This window comes from Aphelocoma coerulescens (assembly GCF_041296385.1).
Source record: "Aphelocoma coerulescens isolate FSJ_1873_10779 chromosome Z unlocalized genomic scaffold, UR_Acoe_1.0 ChrZ, whole genome shotgun sequence".
Taxonomy (NCBI): Eukaryota; Metazoa; Chordata; class Aves; order Passeriformes; family Corvidae; genus Aphelocoma; species Aphelocoma coerulescens.
This window is the reverse complement of record NW_027184085.1, coordinates 14,309,959-14,327,235: the sequence shown is the minus strand read 5'-3', so window position 1 is coordinate 14,327,235 and position 17,277 is coordinate 14,309,959. Positions and strand designations below refer to the sequence as shown.

Genomic DNA, 17,277 nt, shown 5'->3' with positions numbered 1-17,277 from the left:
TAGCCTGGACTCTGTCCCGTTTCCTTGTGAAAGCAGTAATGAATGACAACCATGAGCCTTCTTCCAAATTCTCACTCTTGCTGTCAGACTGAGAGCAGAGGTTGTGCAGCTCTCTTGGGCAGCACAAAGAGATCTGCAATGCATTGAGCCACTATGGCCTAATGCAAATACACTTTGATTCCTCTTGGCTCCTCCTGTGCAGCTGCATTTGTACAAAGAGGTGGTTCTCCACACTTCTGTAGAACACATCTCCCTGGGGGTGCAGGTGCAGAGGCCGTTTTGTTCTGAGCACTCCTACCACCAGATCAATCTGCCTTCATTAAAAGATAACCAAATCAAACAAAGCCTCTGGCCTTTCACTTGAAAGACTGCAGCAAACCACACCAGGGTCGCACCAGTCTGCAACGTAGACTGACTTTTCAGGTAACAGTTTTACAGTAAGTTAAAAGGAAGACTTTTTTTTGGTTGGTTTCAATGCACACAGGTTACAAGACCTATGGAGAAGTGTTCTGTGGAGTTTGTTTTGTTCTATTTCTTTAAAATGTTGAATTACTCTCTCATGTGCTAATATTTGTATGGCTTCTGATGCACTGTTTGGTTGATGTTTTGCTCACTGATGAAAATAAAGAGTGTTTTTGTATGTGCAGCACAGTGAAGGAATGAAGCAAGTAATTGTTCTGAAGGACTTCATCTTTTTTCTTAGCCAACGTTGTTGGTGCAAGAAGCCAGGAACTCAGCTAAGGAAAAAGATGTAATATCTGTTCTCTTCTTGGTCCACTGGCAAGAGTGCTACTTCCTCTGTCTTACCATATTTTTTATTTGATTATACTTAAATCTCTCTGAAAGACTTGTTCATTGATGGGCTTTCCATGTAAAAAGTGCTGCACGTTCTCACTGCACAGCAGTGTGAAGACTTACTGTCTTTCCTTGCTAGGGGAGGAAATAATGTTTTGATTTGATGCAATTCCCATTTTTTCAGCAAAGTATACAAATCAAAATAGCACATGTGGCTAAAAACCTAAATGAGAAAAGAATTGCACAATTAATTTCAAACTTTTTGAAATTAAGTATTTCAGGGTATTGTTTTGAAATAAATGCTTTGGGTTTTAAACTTCATATTTGGGTTTGGGTTGGGTTTTTTTTTTTTTTTTTTGAGGTAAACCCAATTTATAATGCTCTACTGTAACAGCCTGTCAAATTTAGTGTTGATTCAACCTCATGATGATGTTTGCATTTTACAATTAATACATATTTTTCTGGAAAATGTTTGGGGTTTTTTTTTTAGTTTGCCAAGTATTATTACTTCCTAAAGACTGCCTATAACCTTCTGTCTCAGCAAATAAAGTTTGATTGACCACTGGAGTGAGAAATAGGCTAGATGTTCTGCTTCTACTGCTGGTGGAAAATTCAGAGTAGCTTTGAATAGTGATAGTTTGCAGTTTCAACAGGCCAATCAAAACTTCGACAAGGGAGAATTCGCTGCAGTAAAATGCTTATGCAAAGGGGGTTTATAGGCATGTGAAAATGAATTGGTTACAGGCTAATAGATGGAGTTGCTTAGTCTTAAGGTCTTGTTTGTTGTTCTACATACTGTATAAGAAGAACTTTCACATTATTGTATTTCTAGAAAATACTTTTGAGAATACTTCTAAGCAATGAAGAACCGTAGCAGATCTTTATTAGTTGCATTCAAAATAATTTATAAGCAACTTCTGAAACAGAAATAATGCACAGCTGTGGTTAGTACTCCTGATAAATAAGTGGCCATAAAACCCATTGTGACTTCTGGTCCTTAAAGTATTGACTGAATTACTGCTGTATCTGTCATGCATGATTGCCCCTTTCTAGGTGCCCTGCTTAGCACCTTTGTATTTTGAAGCAGATTCATAGACTCTACATATTAGAAGAGACATCTCTGTAAGAACTCTGGCATAACTAAGTGGTAGTTTCTTGAGCTTTTGTTCCTTGTCTCTGTGATGTAGATGGACACCTTCATCATGGGCGTGACTGTACCAATGCACCTGGTCCTGCTGAGCCTGGTGATTGGGAGCAGCCAGGGGTGCTACTGTGAGCATTACCCATGGGGGTCGTGGTCTGCCTGCTCACAGACTTGCAATTTCGGCACACAGACCAGGCACAGGTAGGACCAAGCCATCTCATTACTTCTGTGTTTCTTTTCTGTGAAAATAACACTTCTGGAGAGTGGGGCATGTGTCCAAAGCTCCACCTTCCGTAATATATTGAGAAAAATTATCATGCTCAAGTGTTTATCAGATAAATAGATCATCTTTTAATTGCAAGACTTTAAAATTACAAGATTTTGTATATACAACATATATATTGTATATACAATACAATAGCCCTCTGTGAGGCAGGGAGGGAAGGGGAGGGTTGGAATTAAATGATCTTTAAGATACCTTCCAACTCAGACCATTCTAATCCTATGATCCAGTGCCGCCAAACAAACTAATATCTGCTGATGGATGTAGTGAGAGGAGGACAGCCAGGTCCTACAGTGTCCTTGCTGGCAGCATGCACTGAGCATTCAGCCCCTGTGGACACACGCAGCTGGTGTTCAGTGTCCCACCCTGGGAGCCCTGCACTGGGCACAATGCTGTGGGAGGGGGGAGCTCCAAATTTCCTCCCTGCACCATTAGTTTTATGTCAGCAGTTGAACTCAGATTCAGCAGCATCAAATTTGATGCAGCTCTGTGGTATAATCTGAAGTTGTGAGAAATCCCCTCTTTTCTTCCTGACTCGGCCTGTAACTATCCTCTGGGACATCTGAAGTGACATGAATCAAAAAGAATTGCTCTTTAAACTTAAGGCATATTTGGATTTTTCTTGTAATCAGCGTTCTGCTATTTTGTATTATCTCTCAGGGTTTCTTAGTTGGGTTCAAATCATTTTGTCAGGCTTCACCCACAGGTAGAGAACACCTACAATCTGTCTATTCTTTCCTAGCATAATTTTTTACATTTTTTCAGGCAAATAAGAATGGATGAATATTATAGCCAAAACTTCTGTGATCAGCTGTGCACAAAGCAAGAATCTCGAGCATGTAACCAGCAAACATGTCCTATCAACTGTCAGCTTGGAGACTTTGGCCCTTGGTCAGAATGTGACCCATGTGTTAAAAAACAAGTAGGTAGAAAATGTATTATATGGATTAAATGCAAGAAATTATGCTAAAGAGATCTCCTTGTTTCAACTTTACGGCAATTGATCTGGAAAATGACAGTTTAAGTTAACAAGGGAAATTGGTTATGAATTATACAGTAGGAGCTGGAGAGAGCAAGTTAAAATAAGCAAACCAGAAAGGGATGATTTAGTAGAGTAAATCAATTTATGACATTGCTTGTGATGTTTATGATAAACTTGCTTCAAAGTTTCCACTGCCATAATTAAAGGTGAGTTTTTCACATAAAGAATAAACTAAACTGTAAAATGTACATGTCTGCTTAAGCAGGAGAAAGTCACAGAATCTTAGCTTATCCATAGCATTCTGTATGTTCTAAAGACAAGAAAAATAGGATCAAATAATCTCTTGAAAAGAGTCAACAAATCCTAAGTGCTACTGGCTAGAAATTCTCAGGCTGTGTCTCACACGGATAGGATCAGTTTGAGATTGCTGTTAAGAAGTACAGAGCACCATTCCCTGAACCTTCACAGAATGCACAAAAAACCCCTGACAGGTAGATGTGCTACTGTCTGTGGGAAAAACCCCAGGATGGTGTTTCTTCCTCTTGGGCTTTTCTTTGTTAACAATGGTAGACTTAGAGGTGAGACAGCAGAGAGGGAAGAAATGAAAAGTCAGATTCAAGTGAATTTGACCTAAATAAACCAAGCCCTGAAAAATATAAGGTAGTAGAGGATAGAGGGGAGTGGACTGCTGATTGCTTGGGGTAGTTGTATGGCTGGTGGGTCTGAGCTTTGACACTGACCGTGAGAGCAGCTCTGAGGTTCTGTGCAGACACAGCCTACATCCCTCTGTGTGTACCCCTTGGCTTCAGAAATTCATGCCTGAAAAGCAATCCTGAAAAACCTGTCAGACATCATAAGTGTAGCTTTACATTTACATATAACTTTCTGATGCCCAAACAGGATGAGAAAGACATGAAAAAGCTGTTCTAGATGTGGAAGTGAACCAGGCTGTGGGGTTGCAACTATGGACAGTGTAAGAGCAGAGCAAGGAGAATCAGTGAGAGACTGGGAGGCAGAAACTTCAAGAGCTGAAAGGGAGTGTTCCTCTCGACTGATTTCAATACCTTCTTATATGTCTGAGTTTCTTACCTTACATCCATATATAAAATTGTTCATTTTTACTAATTTTAAATATTGATGTGACATATATGCTTCGTCAAGCAAAAAGGTACTTTTGTGGACTGTGGTCCATTTTCCCCTCCAAACTATAAAGATCATTGCCTGTGACCTTTATAAATAAGAACAACCTACAGAATGGAGGACCTGACTCACAATGTAAGAGTGAAGATCAGTGTAAGCAAGTTCCCTGAGGGGGAGGGATAAACAAGTGGAAGCTCTCACAAATAATACAGTGAGTGTTAAGGAACTGAAATAGAGTGTAAGGAATGGTTCTCATTAGCTTGAAAACTTTCTGGTGTTGCTCTTTGCACTCTCCCTTCAGAGTCACTTGGTTACTGATTTTTGCTAGAATCTTCCTGCATTATTTGTCTCCAGGGTCTGTCTACAGGGAGGGAAGTCTGCAGGCCACAATACTTTTCCAGTGGGAAAAATTCTTAGAGGAGAAACTGTTCAGTCACATGTGGACAGGTCTCACCAGAAGTCCTGTGGAGTGGAAAACATATCTGAAGTGCTTTATCTACAACCCTTCAACTTTACTGTTCTGTGTGGAGGGCACCGTCTTGGGGAAGAAAAAAATCAATGAGCTCCCAGAAATTTTCAGGAAAAGCATTTTTGTCCTCTCAAGTCATCCAGTTCTCCTCAGACAAGAGGTCCCACATGTGGGAGGCAAGCTGGATGGGTTGTCACTGTCAGGGTATTTCTATTTCAATAGAGATGGCAAAGAACAGGAAAAATCTCTGTAAGCCTGTTGTCACACCATTTCCTTACTGTACATTAAAACTGGAGATAAAGGGGCTGAATTTCTGATTCCTTCAGTGATGAAGACCAGGTTGTCTCAGTTTAATCATGCATGCTCCATCAGGACTAATGAAACTCTTGGATATCAGTTCCCTGCCTGCCTCACCTGGGATGATGGCATGGTAGAATGCAAGGACAAGAATGACTTGATTATTTCCTTCAGGGCTCTGGTTTCAATAGAGGTTCAGCAGCACTGAGGTGTGTGGCTCTGCCTGGGGTGGCACTTAACTACAAACACAGCTCACAAAAACAACCCAGGGTTTATTTCTTCTGCCTTTCAGTTCCGTACCCGGACACTCCTGCGACCATCCCAGTTTGGGGGTCAGGCCTGCACCGAGCCGCTGGTGGAGTCCCGTCCATGTTTCCCAACTAAGCTCTGCAACATAGTGGAAGTTGACTGCAAGAATAAATTTCGGTGTGAGAGTGGTAATGATGATCCTCATTGTGTTACAACAGTATTACCAGTTAGTTAAAAGATTAGATACTGAGACAGAAGAGATCCATACATTCCATGCATAAATTCCAGGGAAAAGGGACCAGGGAGAAAAGTCTATGGAGGATTTTATGTATATTACTTGCGGCTTATGTCTCCAGTTTCTTCTATAAGTAATTAAAATACAGTCTCTAGCCTGGGATGTCACTATGATAATGATAGCTGGATGGTAGCGCTGTTCCAATAGCAATTCTTTGCACAAATTTTTCATTTACAAACATAACCATACAGCTTGTCTGAACATAAATTCTCACTGTTTTTATTAGGCTTGGGCCTATTTCTTGTTTGCTTCAATTTAAATATACCTGATTAGACTACATAATTTTATCCACATATCCTTTTGCCAAACTAAAATTAAGCCTTTGCAACTTTGAAATGAGGCAAAACTTGCAGAATTGAAACAGTCATTTCTTAATTGGGATAATCCTGGTCTTATACTAACTCAGCCTCAACATCTATGGCAACCTTTGCAAGTGAAAAAGACAAGACTGCCCTTTTCTGCATTCAGACATGATGAACCTTTACGGCTGCTGTTTCTCTGGTGCAGGTCGCTGTATTTCAAAAACATTGGAATGTAATGGAGAAAATGACTGTGGGGACAACTCTGATGAAAGAAACTGTGGAAGGAAAAAGACTGTGTGTAACCGAAAGTATGAGAGCATCCCAGGTGTGCAATTAATAGGCAGTGGGTAAGCCAACTTTGCTAATTCTTTCCTAAGCTTTAGTTGTTACCTCACTAATTTACATAAACAAAATAATTCTCAGTTAGCATGTGAGAGCATTCATTAAAACATATAATCTCTCAAATTAAAACTGGCAAGAAATTATAAAAATACAATAAGCCTATCAGGCTAGGACTTGCCTACTGCATCTTCTAGTCTTGCTCTGCACTGCTGGTAGACCAGATGAAGCGGTGTCAAGGAACACTGTCCCTGAGTGATTTTTCCTGTCTCACAGCAACCAGAGCATCAGGTACGGGCAACTTCCAGCTCATGGAATTATTTGCCTGTAAATCGTGCCAAGTGTTTCAGAAATTTGGAGGATGTTCCTCTACAGATGTCATTTGTCTGTGTGACACTTCACAGGGTACCAACTACTTCCAGGCTATTAATTAAAGCAATATAAAGCCTAAACGTAGGATGCCTGTCCTAAGCAGGCTTGTATTTTTAAATTGAATTCTGATCTCACTGTTGTCCAGTAACATCACTTATGGTAGAAATGGAGAACCACTAGCTCATTTTCCTAGAACGTTTTTTAGGTTCTCTGCTTAAGACTGACTGCCTTACACTGACGTTGGGGTTATCAGTAAGATTAGGCACTGCTGGAAAGTAGGAAACTGGATTGATGCTACTACATTTTTCAGGTGAATTCAGTGTGGATGAGTTGTTGTAGAGTAATTTCTTTCAAAGTAGTAACATCACCCAGATGCTCATGCTCTCAGTCAAATCTACAATACCTCAATGCAGCCATATATCATTACATGTTTCAAGTCCATATATCTTTCTGGAGTTGTTTAATCCCTGGAAATAATTTTTTTGTTAGATTTCACATACTGGCAGGAGAGAGCCGAGGGGAAGTTCTTGGCAACTCATTCAATGGAGGACAATGTATAATAGTGAAGCGCAACGAGACAAGGAAATTGTATCGTGTCCCTGCGAATCTGGAGGCTGTCAGCTTTCAGGTACTCTCAAGCAGCAGCTCCCACCTGTAAAACCCTTGCTAAAATTACAATCCAAGTTAAGCACTCACGTGTTAGGCAGTACCATACTTTTTAGAACAAGATTTGTCAACCTGGTGAGGCTTGAACATGCTTCAGTTGATGTGTGGAAAGCGGATAAGTTTTCTGGCTCCACTCATGCCTTTAAGATCTGTGTTAACTGAATGTATCATATATCAGAGTCAATATGATTGCTTTGAATTTCTCCTGCTTCCTTGTGGCTGTGGCCTTATGTTGTTCTGACTTTGTACCAAGGGCCTTCTCCTAGGCAGACATCACCTAGGCAGAGGCTTGTTCAACTCCAAATCTTATTCCAGCATCACTTTTGTATACTTGAAGTGCCAATGGCTGCAGCTACTGGCTCCAGCTCCCTTCCTGTCACCTGCAGCCTCGGAACACAATTCCGTCCTGAGCCATTTTTACCCCTCGGTCCTGCCTGTTTCCTGTCCAGCCCCTCCACAGTGCAGCAAGGAAAGGAGGCAGGCACTGAGCCTGGGAAGCAGGAGGAAAAAAAATACACAGACTGGAGAGCAGGCTTACAGGACAGGCCAAGGAATGGCCAAAATGAACAGGGAGTATATCTTACAGGAAATCTAGGAACCACTAATACCTTTTTGTTTGACTCTAGAATTTAGAAAATGCTTTGAATACCGTGGCTGGGGCAGAACATCTGGCTGTGTACATATGAGCCTGTAGATGTTTGCTATTTGAAGCCAGTAGATGCTGCATTGGGAAGGAAAGAATGCAGGATGTGAAGAAAGCTCAACTAATGGATGAAAACTGAACTGCTGATTTTTGCCACACATGTTGTGAGGTTTTAGAATTACTTTAACAGAAGCAACTGAAAAAAGGACACCCTGCTACATTCCACAGAAACTGAAATTGAATTGGCCATGACATGTAAGATTTGTCAACAGCAGTGAAAAATTACTGTGTGCAGAAATATTCAGAGAGGAAAACCAACCCTTGGTTTGCCCAGGTCTCTTTATAGCCTGTAAGGTTCATTTAATTACTGATGTCTATTTGCAGAACTGTTAAGGGTTTGTGAAACTCACCTTTAGGAGTGCATCTTTATCTTTTAACATTTAGAGTAGCTTCTCATATAGAAGGGTCACTGGATCAGGCCTTCTTGGAACTCCAGTGTATTTTCCCAAAGCCGTATGACTTGTAAAATGGAAGTGGAGTGGGGGAATGGACCACCTCATCTCCCAAAATCCTTAGCCACCCTATTAAACAAACAAGTCTAGAGGAGGGGAAAAAAAATCTCATTTTTCAAAAACCCACAGGGATTTTTCCAAATTTTGGGAAATAAGTAATTTCTGATCTGATGCTGAACTTGTCTTGGTACTTTGCTCAACACCACCACTGAGGTTTAGCAACTTGATCAGCAGGTTTGCTCACAATTCCTCTTCATCTGCCTTTAATCTATCATTCAGTGTAGGTGCTAACTGTCCAAGTATACTCTAAGACCTTCCTCTGGAAACCTGTTCATTCTTCCAGCTGGGAATTAAGAAAAAAGTTCTGGAAACATCAAACTCTGTCTTGTACAATACAGAAGCCATGGGATTGGGAATTAGTCATAATGTGGACAGAACATGCATGTCTGGAATTCTCTTAAAAGTATGTTGAAACTTGTTGAAAATTATTCCTAAGCTTTAGGGCACAGGGGTGAGAAGCTTTAGAAGAAAGTGTTACATGCTTTTTTGTCGTTTTTGTATAAACGACTATTAGTAAGTCTGCTTCTTATCTTGTATTCATCTTGCCTATTAGCCTTTCTCAGTCTCATCTTTGTGTTAAGAACAGTTTTGTAGCTTATTTTACTATCTGAAATAATCAGGCATATTTTTTCCATTAAAAAAATCAAGAAATCAAGGATTTTTTGCTTAATAGTTTTCTGTTTCAGATTATTATTTGTGCAAATACATTTTGCTTTACTGAATTGCCAGGTAACAGATGAAGAGGATGATGTAACATCAGATTTCTACAAAGATTTAACTCCCCTGAGTGATAGTACTTCTGACAGTAGATCATCCACTCGTAGTAGTCAAGGTTCTTCTGGTATCCCATTTTTATTCTCAAAAAAGAAAAGGGTTCGAGTTACATCGTCTTCCTCCTTCAAGAAAGCTATTAAAGCCTCATATGAAAAGGTAATTGAATGTTGCCTTCAGTTTCTTTCTTTCAATTGATTTCTGTCTGCTCATTTTGGAACTGGGCTACCAAAGGCTACTTTCCTTATCAAGACATTGGACCACTAGAATTAGGGATTTAAAAAATCCTCTTCTGATACTACAAGATATTTCTGGTTGTAAAATACTTTTTGTAATGCAACATGATTTTCTGGGTTTAGTACAGAAACCATAGGCTTATTCCACTTTTAAAAAGCGTAGATTTGACATTATCATACTGGCTAAGCCACTCCTTCCCCTATCCTATATATAGATTAAGAAGGCATAATACCTAACAGTAGCAGACAACTCTAAAATAAAGGAAGTGCACTCAGGAATGTCATACATATGCATTTACTGGGTATTAATCTGCATTATTTTTTTATCTGGTAACTAACTTGCATAGTGCAGTCTCATGTCTGCCAAGGTGCACTTGGTTGTAAAGATATCTCAGGAATAACACATCCATAGAAAATTTTATCAGAACTGAAAACATTTTTCCCATAAGATTCTGCATCTGTAATGCAAATGAATATTATAGGGTATAAAATTATGTGTCTTTATAGCTTAATGGCAGTAAATGATGGGCTATTGTTTGCACTTCTGCATGGGAAAGGCCACAGGACTGAACGAAGATAAGGCCTGTTGAAACCCAAGAGTTCTAATGCGATTAAAGTGAAACTTCTGCAAAAATATTAGTTGTAAGATTTCCTGTGATGGAAGTTTGCTGCAGGCCTTGCTCACTTGTCCAAATGGTTAAGCAGCTTGATTGCTTAAAGAGTCCATTGCTTCTAGTTTGAATGTAACTATCCTGAAGTTCCAACAGCTAGAAACCAGTTCACTTTCATGGCCACGTAGATACCTGTACACAGATCAAGCTGCTCTCTTGTACAATTGGCAAGTTTATTTTGGTGGAACAGTGGCTTCTTATTGGCTTAAACCCAGACCAGTGATAATTACGGAAATGTTAGTTTAAATTAAACTTCCACCAGAAAGGTTCTTTTGCCTGTGTTGGTTTTCAGCATTGTTGTCATGGAAGGTGGTGATGTACAGGCACAGGTTGCCCCGACAAGCTGTGGATGCCCCATCCTTGGCAGTGTTCAAGGCCAGGTTGGATGGGGCTTTGAGGAACCTGGTCCAGTGGAAGTTGTTTCTGTCCACAACACTGGGGTTGACACTAGACGTCTTTAAGATCCCTTCCAAACCAAACCATTCTGTGATTCTGTGAAATCACTGAAACACTCCAATGACTTAGTCTGGAGTTGGCTAAAGATGACAGTTTAAAATCCATTGTTAATGAATCCACAGTAAGAGTTTTACCTTGGGTCTTCTTCATGTTCTCTAGTGTACCATACAGGAAGTCTCTATTTTTATCTCTATCTCTATAAATTGTATTAGTGGGTGTTTGTAGATAGATGTGTACTTGTGTATGTTTGAGAGACCTACAAGTAAATTTGCAACATTTCCTGAAACAGTGAAAAAAGAAGTTTATATTGATCACTTAAAAGGAGGGAGGAATTTTCCTGGGCTTCGGGAGGTCACATTCAGGTCTATATGTTAAAATATGTATATCTATCTATCTATCAATCTATCTATATCGATACACATTTATATACACATATATATTTTTATATATCACATGCATATATTTTGCATATATGCATATAAATAAGCACATTGCACATAAATATATGCATAAAAATTTCACATGACTATCCCAGGGTGTCTACAAGGCCCTAGTCACTTGAAGTGCCATGCATTTTTCCATACTGGCATGGAAGAAATATGAAGACTATATGTTTTTTAAGTTTCTTTTTATTCACCAGAAACCTTTTCAGCTAAGCTGACTGGTCCTCTAGTATGTCTTCATGATTTCTGATCCTTTAATCATAGAATCATAAAATAGTAGAATGGTTTGTGTTGCAAGTGACATTTAAAGACCACTTAGTCCAACCTGCAATCATTTGGGACATCTTGAACTAGACCACGGTAAACAGAGCCCTGTCCAACCCAACCTTAAATGTTTCCAGGGATGGAGCATCCACCATCTCTCTGAGCAACCTGCTCTACTGTTTCACCCCATCACAAAAATTTTCTTCCTTATATGTAGCCTGAATCTACCTTCTTGAAACCATTACCACTTGCTGCAGGCCCTACTAAAAGGGTCTGTCCCAATTTTCTTTTAAACCTCCTTGAAGTATCACAATGACTCAATGAGGTCTCCCTGGAGACCTCCAGGCTGAATAGTGTGCGCCACTCCAGCTTTTTCAGTGTGCGCTCATAGGAGAGGTGCTCCAGCCCTCTAATCATTATTTTGGCCCTCTTCTGGACTGGCTCCAGCAGGTCCCTGTCCTTCCTGTGCAGGGACCCCAGAGCTGGATGCAGTGCTCCAGGTGGGTCTCAGCAGAGTGAAGCAGAGGGGCAGAATCCCCTCCCTCCCCTGCTCCCCACAGGACTCTGGATGCAGCCCAGGACACGTTTGGCTCTCTGGGCTGTGAGTGCCATGGCTGGGGCATGTCCAGCCTCTCACCCACAGCACCTCCAAGTCCTGCTGGGCAGGGCTGCTCTCGGTGAGTTCTTCTCCCAGTCTGTACTCGTGCCCAGGACTTCCCAGACTGCATGCAAGCGAATGCTGAAACCAGCTAAAGTTTTAGAATCGATATTTGCCAAAGTGGCCCGGAATTTTGTGTGTCATGACTGAAACATTAGCTGGCACAGCTGAAGACTGAGAAAGTGGAGTGGAGTAGGGCAGTAAAATCCAGCAGAATTCTGAACCCACATATAAAACACAAAGTGTTTTAAAATGAATCTTTCCTATCTGCCAGTTGGTTATTTGCTCCAGTTTCCTGCCCCTCTTTTTCTCTGGATCTCTTTGCTTTGGCCTTGTGCCCCTTGTCACTTTACAAATCTCTTTTTTCAGTATTTTATTTTTCCTTCCTTTCTACTTGGTACAACTTTCACATAAACAGATTCCAGCATTGCAAAAGCATATGAATAAGCTCTTTCAAAAGCATGTATTTTTTCCTTTGTGTAAGAGATGTCCTTTCCAACTCAGGATATCCTATGATTCTATGATTCTGTTTCCAGTGTTTGAACATTCTCTTTTCTTTACCTCTCACATTAACAGCCTGACACTTGAACTCAAGGAGGTCTTTATCCCTTAGTTTAGTTTTAGTTTTAACAGACTGATAAATGGTGGAACTTCATAACAGTGAGTTAGTGTACAAAATGCCCACTCACCAGATTAGCTGCAAACAACCCATAGACACTTAAAAGGTCAAGCCTTCCTCAGAATCTTTTGGTCATCTTACCAATTGCTGGTGTATTTTTTTATGGCAGGAATCCTTTTGGATTGGTGAGTCCTATTTTATACTAGAATACAAATACTGGAATATTTTCTGTATATCCCCACAATGCAAGGGAGCCCTCAGGAACCTCGCAGAGCTCTTGAAAAATCCACACCTGCTTTGTTCATGGTTAAAGCATCATGATAACAGGATTATTTAGTTCTTGCAGTGTATCTCAGGATATACTCTTGGCCCCTCTACTTTCTGCACTTACCTCCCTCTGAAGGTGCTAAGACTTCCCTTTTCTTATTTCTAGAATTCCAACTTTATCAGAGTCCATAAAGTAATTTCTGTTGCAAACTTCACAATGAAACAGTCAGATCTGCAGCTTTCAGATGCCTTTCTAAAAGCACTTAACCACCTGCCCCTGGAGTACAACTATGCTTTATACAGCAGAATATTTGATGACTTTGGCACTCATTACTATACCTCTGGGAAGATGGGTGGTTCCTATGATATTCTTTACCAGTACAGCTCTGAGGAACTGCAGAACTCAGGTATGTAAAGAAAATATCATTATTTGTTTAACAGCTTTTCTTATCCCCGTTTTAAGGTCTTACACCACATCGTAAGTTCTCCAACAGCAAAAAAGCTTTTGACATTCATATACTCGGTAATTACTCACATTGCTTGCATATAGAGCAAGAAGAAATTTTTGCTTTACACTGTCTGAAAAGTTCAGGAGATTCCTTATTTGGTAAATGTCACTGTGTTCAGGGAAACCACTTAAGACCTTCAGACCAAGACCAGGTGCCACCAGGAAAAGGTGTTTGAGCATCCTACAGCATGGGACTGAGGTCTGAGAGGTATAAGTGGTACTTTTTGGGATACAGTCAGTAAAACTGATGCTTTGCATTAGAAATTACTTTAAAATTTTCCCATGACTGCTAGACTATCAGAACAAAAAGACAACAGCACAAAAATGGAAATCTAAAGTTACAAGCTGTGATCTTTAATGCGACTGCTGTAACTTGCATGGGAATGGGAGGGTAACTAAAGCATGACTCAGCTCTCTGTACCTGGGGAAGTAGGTGCCTGCTGTAGTGAAGTCTCCAGAGGTGGGTGAGGAGCAGGGGAACCTGCTGGCTCACCTCAGTGTGGGAGCCTGGGGCGTGGTGCCTGCCATGTGTCATGGTTATGGTGATGAAGATGCTGCTCTCTGGTATTTCTAGGCCTGTCAGTTGATGAATCAACAGAGTGTGTCCGAACAGAAACAACCAAGCGTGTGTTCTTCAGGAAGAAAAAGAAAGTCAGTACCAGATGCACCACAAACAAGATGACTGTGACACATGAAGGTGACCATGCTGAGAATAGAGCTCATGTCCTATTACTTACCCTGAGAGTTACCATTTGCCTCAGCTGGCCCAGGTGACCTCTCAGCTTTGTTGAACTACAGATGCGCTTCCACCACTGTCAGAGGAGCTGGTGTTTCACTGTCTGCCTCTGACACAAGCACTGGGGTCATTCTCATTTGCAAAAGAAATTATTATGTAGGGGTGCTATTCTTCTGCTCTGGAGCACCATCATTGGGGATCTAGTGGCACTGGCTCTCCAGTTGGTCACAGATCTGTCAAAAATTACCCCTGTCCCTGGGTCCAGGGCCAAGCATGCTGAACTGGAAAATGAGCACAGCTAGAAATTTGTGTCTATGACTGAGTCCCTGGTCTTCTTTAAGAGTTGCTCAGAGCTCACTGAGAGAGCTGGGCAGCAATAACACATTCCCTGACTTTCCCTTCCCACCTTCCTCATGCCAAGCAGACATTTAGGTACCAGGATGCCAGAAATATGTCTCAGACACTGCAGAAAGCTGGTACATTTTCCATGAGAATGGCAGGAGTCATATTAGGCATCACTAAGAATAGGGTTTTCATCACCTCTACCGTGTTTTTTGTCCTCAATAGTTGATTAATTTCTGTTACAGCCAGAACTACAGATCCTCCTGCCATGTTGTGTGTTCTAGAGGAGGCTGCTGCATCCTCTGCATTTTCCACAACTGTCTTACACTCTGAATGTCCCCATGGCTCAGGTCTCAAACACTTTCATTTGGAATATTATCACAGGCTGCTGTCATAGCAGGGATTGTTCTTCTGAGCTTTGATTTCATTTTTCCGAGGATAGCTTCAAAAAATTAATCTTAGTATATTCTTTAATATCCTCTTGCACTTTTTCTTACAGTTCTGTTGCAATATCAACTGTCTTTGGAGGCCTTTGTCTGAAAATACTGTGATGAAATCCTCTTTCAGGTTCCATTTTGGAGTCAGCTGAACGATCAGTCTCCCTGGTAAAAGGTGGCAGGTCAGAGTACGCAGCAGCTCTGGCCTGGGAGAAAAAGGGGGCTTTTCCAGGACACAGAGTCTTCACAGACTGGCTGGAATCAACAAAGGACAATCCTGTGGTGATTGACTTTGAGGTAAGAGAAGAACAAGAAAAACACTGAGACAGCAAAAGCTAACTGGTTAGCAGCTCTTCATAGATCTGTGCAGATATTTTTTCTTGTAAACAAGGATGATGCTGGGTGTGATATGAATGTACATAACTATGGGCATAACATAAACGTACAGAACTTTTATTAGGACAACTTCTTGTGCATTTTGGTTTATGAGGCACAGTGGTTTTGCATTGTCCATGGACAGTGGGAGTAAGAGCGAGGAATGTGAATGAATTGCTCCAGCACCAACAGGAGCTCAGGGGTAGCTGAGGGGTAGTTACCATGCAGGAAAACAGTGCATGGTGCTGGGAACACTTTCTTCCCCTGGGATCATTCCCTTGTCAGGCCTGTGCTGCAAAGTGTGTCACATAGCTAAACTGAAACAAAACAGTAACTCCCCCCATCTCCATCCTGCTCCTTTAATGCAGAGTGCTGGTGCTGCTGTGAGTGCACCAATCTGTCTCCCTCCCCAGCTGGTACAGCAGCTGCTCAGCAGCACTTGAGGCAAATAGCAAAACCTGCCTGAATGCAGCATCCACTGAGGTCTCTTCTGCTGCAGCTGCTGAACTCCTGAAGGCAGCATAGGGATGTCTGACATGGCAGGGGCTGGATGTAAGCAAACCCTACATCACACAGCGATGTGATGTGTGACAGAGAGTGTCCCGAATTTCAGGACATAGTATCCCACTTTGTTGATTTTCCCCTGGCTCATAGAGTCCTATACTGGGGAAATAAAAGCAGTATGAACAGGATAATATAGGTGTATAGGCACTGCCATGCACCTTTAAAGCATCCATAATTCCTGTGTGACACAGCTTCATAAGTAGGCTGTAGCACCTCAAAAATCCTCCGGCTGCCCCATGAGGGCCCTGCTGTGTTTCGGTTCCTGCTGACTGATCAGCTCTCTGCCAGGCGTCGCCCATCGTGGACCTGGTGAGGAACGTGCCGTGCGCTGTGACCAAGCGCCGCCACCTGAGGAGAGCGCTGAGGGAGCACGCGGGCAGGTTTGACCCGTGCCAGTGTGCCCCCTGCCCCAACAACGGCAGGCCTGTGCTATCCGGGACAGAGTGCCTCTGCCTGTGCCAGGCCGGCACCTACGGCACCAACTGCGAGACGCGGGCTCCGGGTTTCACAGCAGGTATTTGGGGCGATGGCCTAGTCGTGCAAATATGGTCCTTCTGGTATTTCTTTGTCAGGGGTTAATCTGCCACAACCTCCCCTTAATAAATCCACAGCACGTCTAACCACATGGTGATGTCCAAAAAGCATAAGAATAAATGTAGGGATTAAAAACAAAGTAATCAATCTGAATAGCCATGACTCAAAAGAAAGTGTAAGATATGGTAAAATATTCCTTAGCTACATAATTAAGATCATAGAACATGAGCTATTCAGCAATAAGGAGGAAATTCAGATCAAAGATAATTGATGCGAAAAATTAAGAAAGCCATTGCTTAGTTTTCCCTATAGCCTGTTATGCTTAAGGCTAAATGGCTAATGAAGATAAAAATTATTGATTACAGTTTAGAAGGAAAACTCAGTTGTCATAAGGAGAGAGAATATAATCATCATTCTGGAGAACTTAAAGAGCAATTTAATGCAAAACATTTTTGAATTAAATTGGCACTAGTGCCATACCGAAGGGAAACAAAAGAGGTGTTACACATGTCTATATTCCACGACCAAAAGAAAACATAAGGTAAAGTCACTTAGGCAGATACAGGTCTCATTATCGGACCCTGAGAGAGGAATATTTTGAAAGAAATAAACAACTGAGAACAAAGATGGATACAGAAAGTCCACAGCATGCACAAAAGAAAGGGTGTGTAATAAAAAAATTTTATGCATGTTTCATGGTGGTACAGATAAAACATGCCAGGGGTTAAGAGAAGGCAGTAGTAGTAATGTTTTAATTTAACTAGCATGGGATGTAGATTTGGGGTTTAGACATGGTGTTAGAACTCAGATTTATTTAAAAACTCATTAAATAATGACCTAAGAAACTT

General features: G+C 41.2%; 1 protein-coding gene across 2 annotated transcripts in view; it reads left to right on the top strand.

Annotated features, from left to right (window-relative positions):
• The first annotated feature begins 319 nt into the window (after positions 1-319).
• The window catches only part of C6 (complement C6), a 28,607-nt gene continuing 11,649 nt past the window's right edge, over positions 320-17,277 (top strand). Inside the window, exons 1-11 of one of the 2 annotated variants that reach the window (XM_069001609.1) lie at positions 320-423; positions 1,983-2,140; positions 2,988-3,144; positions 5,403-5,547; positions 6,162-6,303; positions 7,157-7,295; positions 9,278-9,478; positions 13,100-13,340; positions 14,016-14,138; positions 15,087-15,253; positions 16,184-16,409. In XM_069001609.1, coding sequence (XP_068857710.1) covers positions 1,983-2,140; positions 2,988-3,144; positions 5,403-5,547; positions 6,162-6,303; positions 7,157-7,295; positions 9,278-9,478; positions 13,100-13,340; positions 14,016-14,138; positions 15,087-15,253; positions 16,184-16,409 — 1,699 coding nt within the window. In that variant the 5' untranslated portion in view covers positions 320-423. Of the gene's footprint in view, positions 438-1,982; positions 2,141-2,987; positions 3,145-5,402; positions 5,548-6,161; positions 6,304-7,156; positions 7,296-9,277; positions 9,479-13,099; positions 13,341-14,015; positions 14,139-15,086; positions 15,254-16,183; positions 16,410-17,277 lie in introns of both variants that reach the window. The other variant, XM_069001610.1, reaches the window with a different exon arrangement.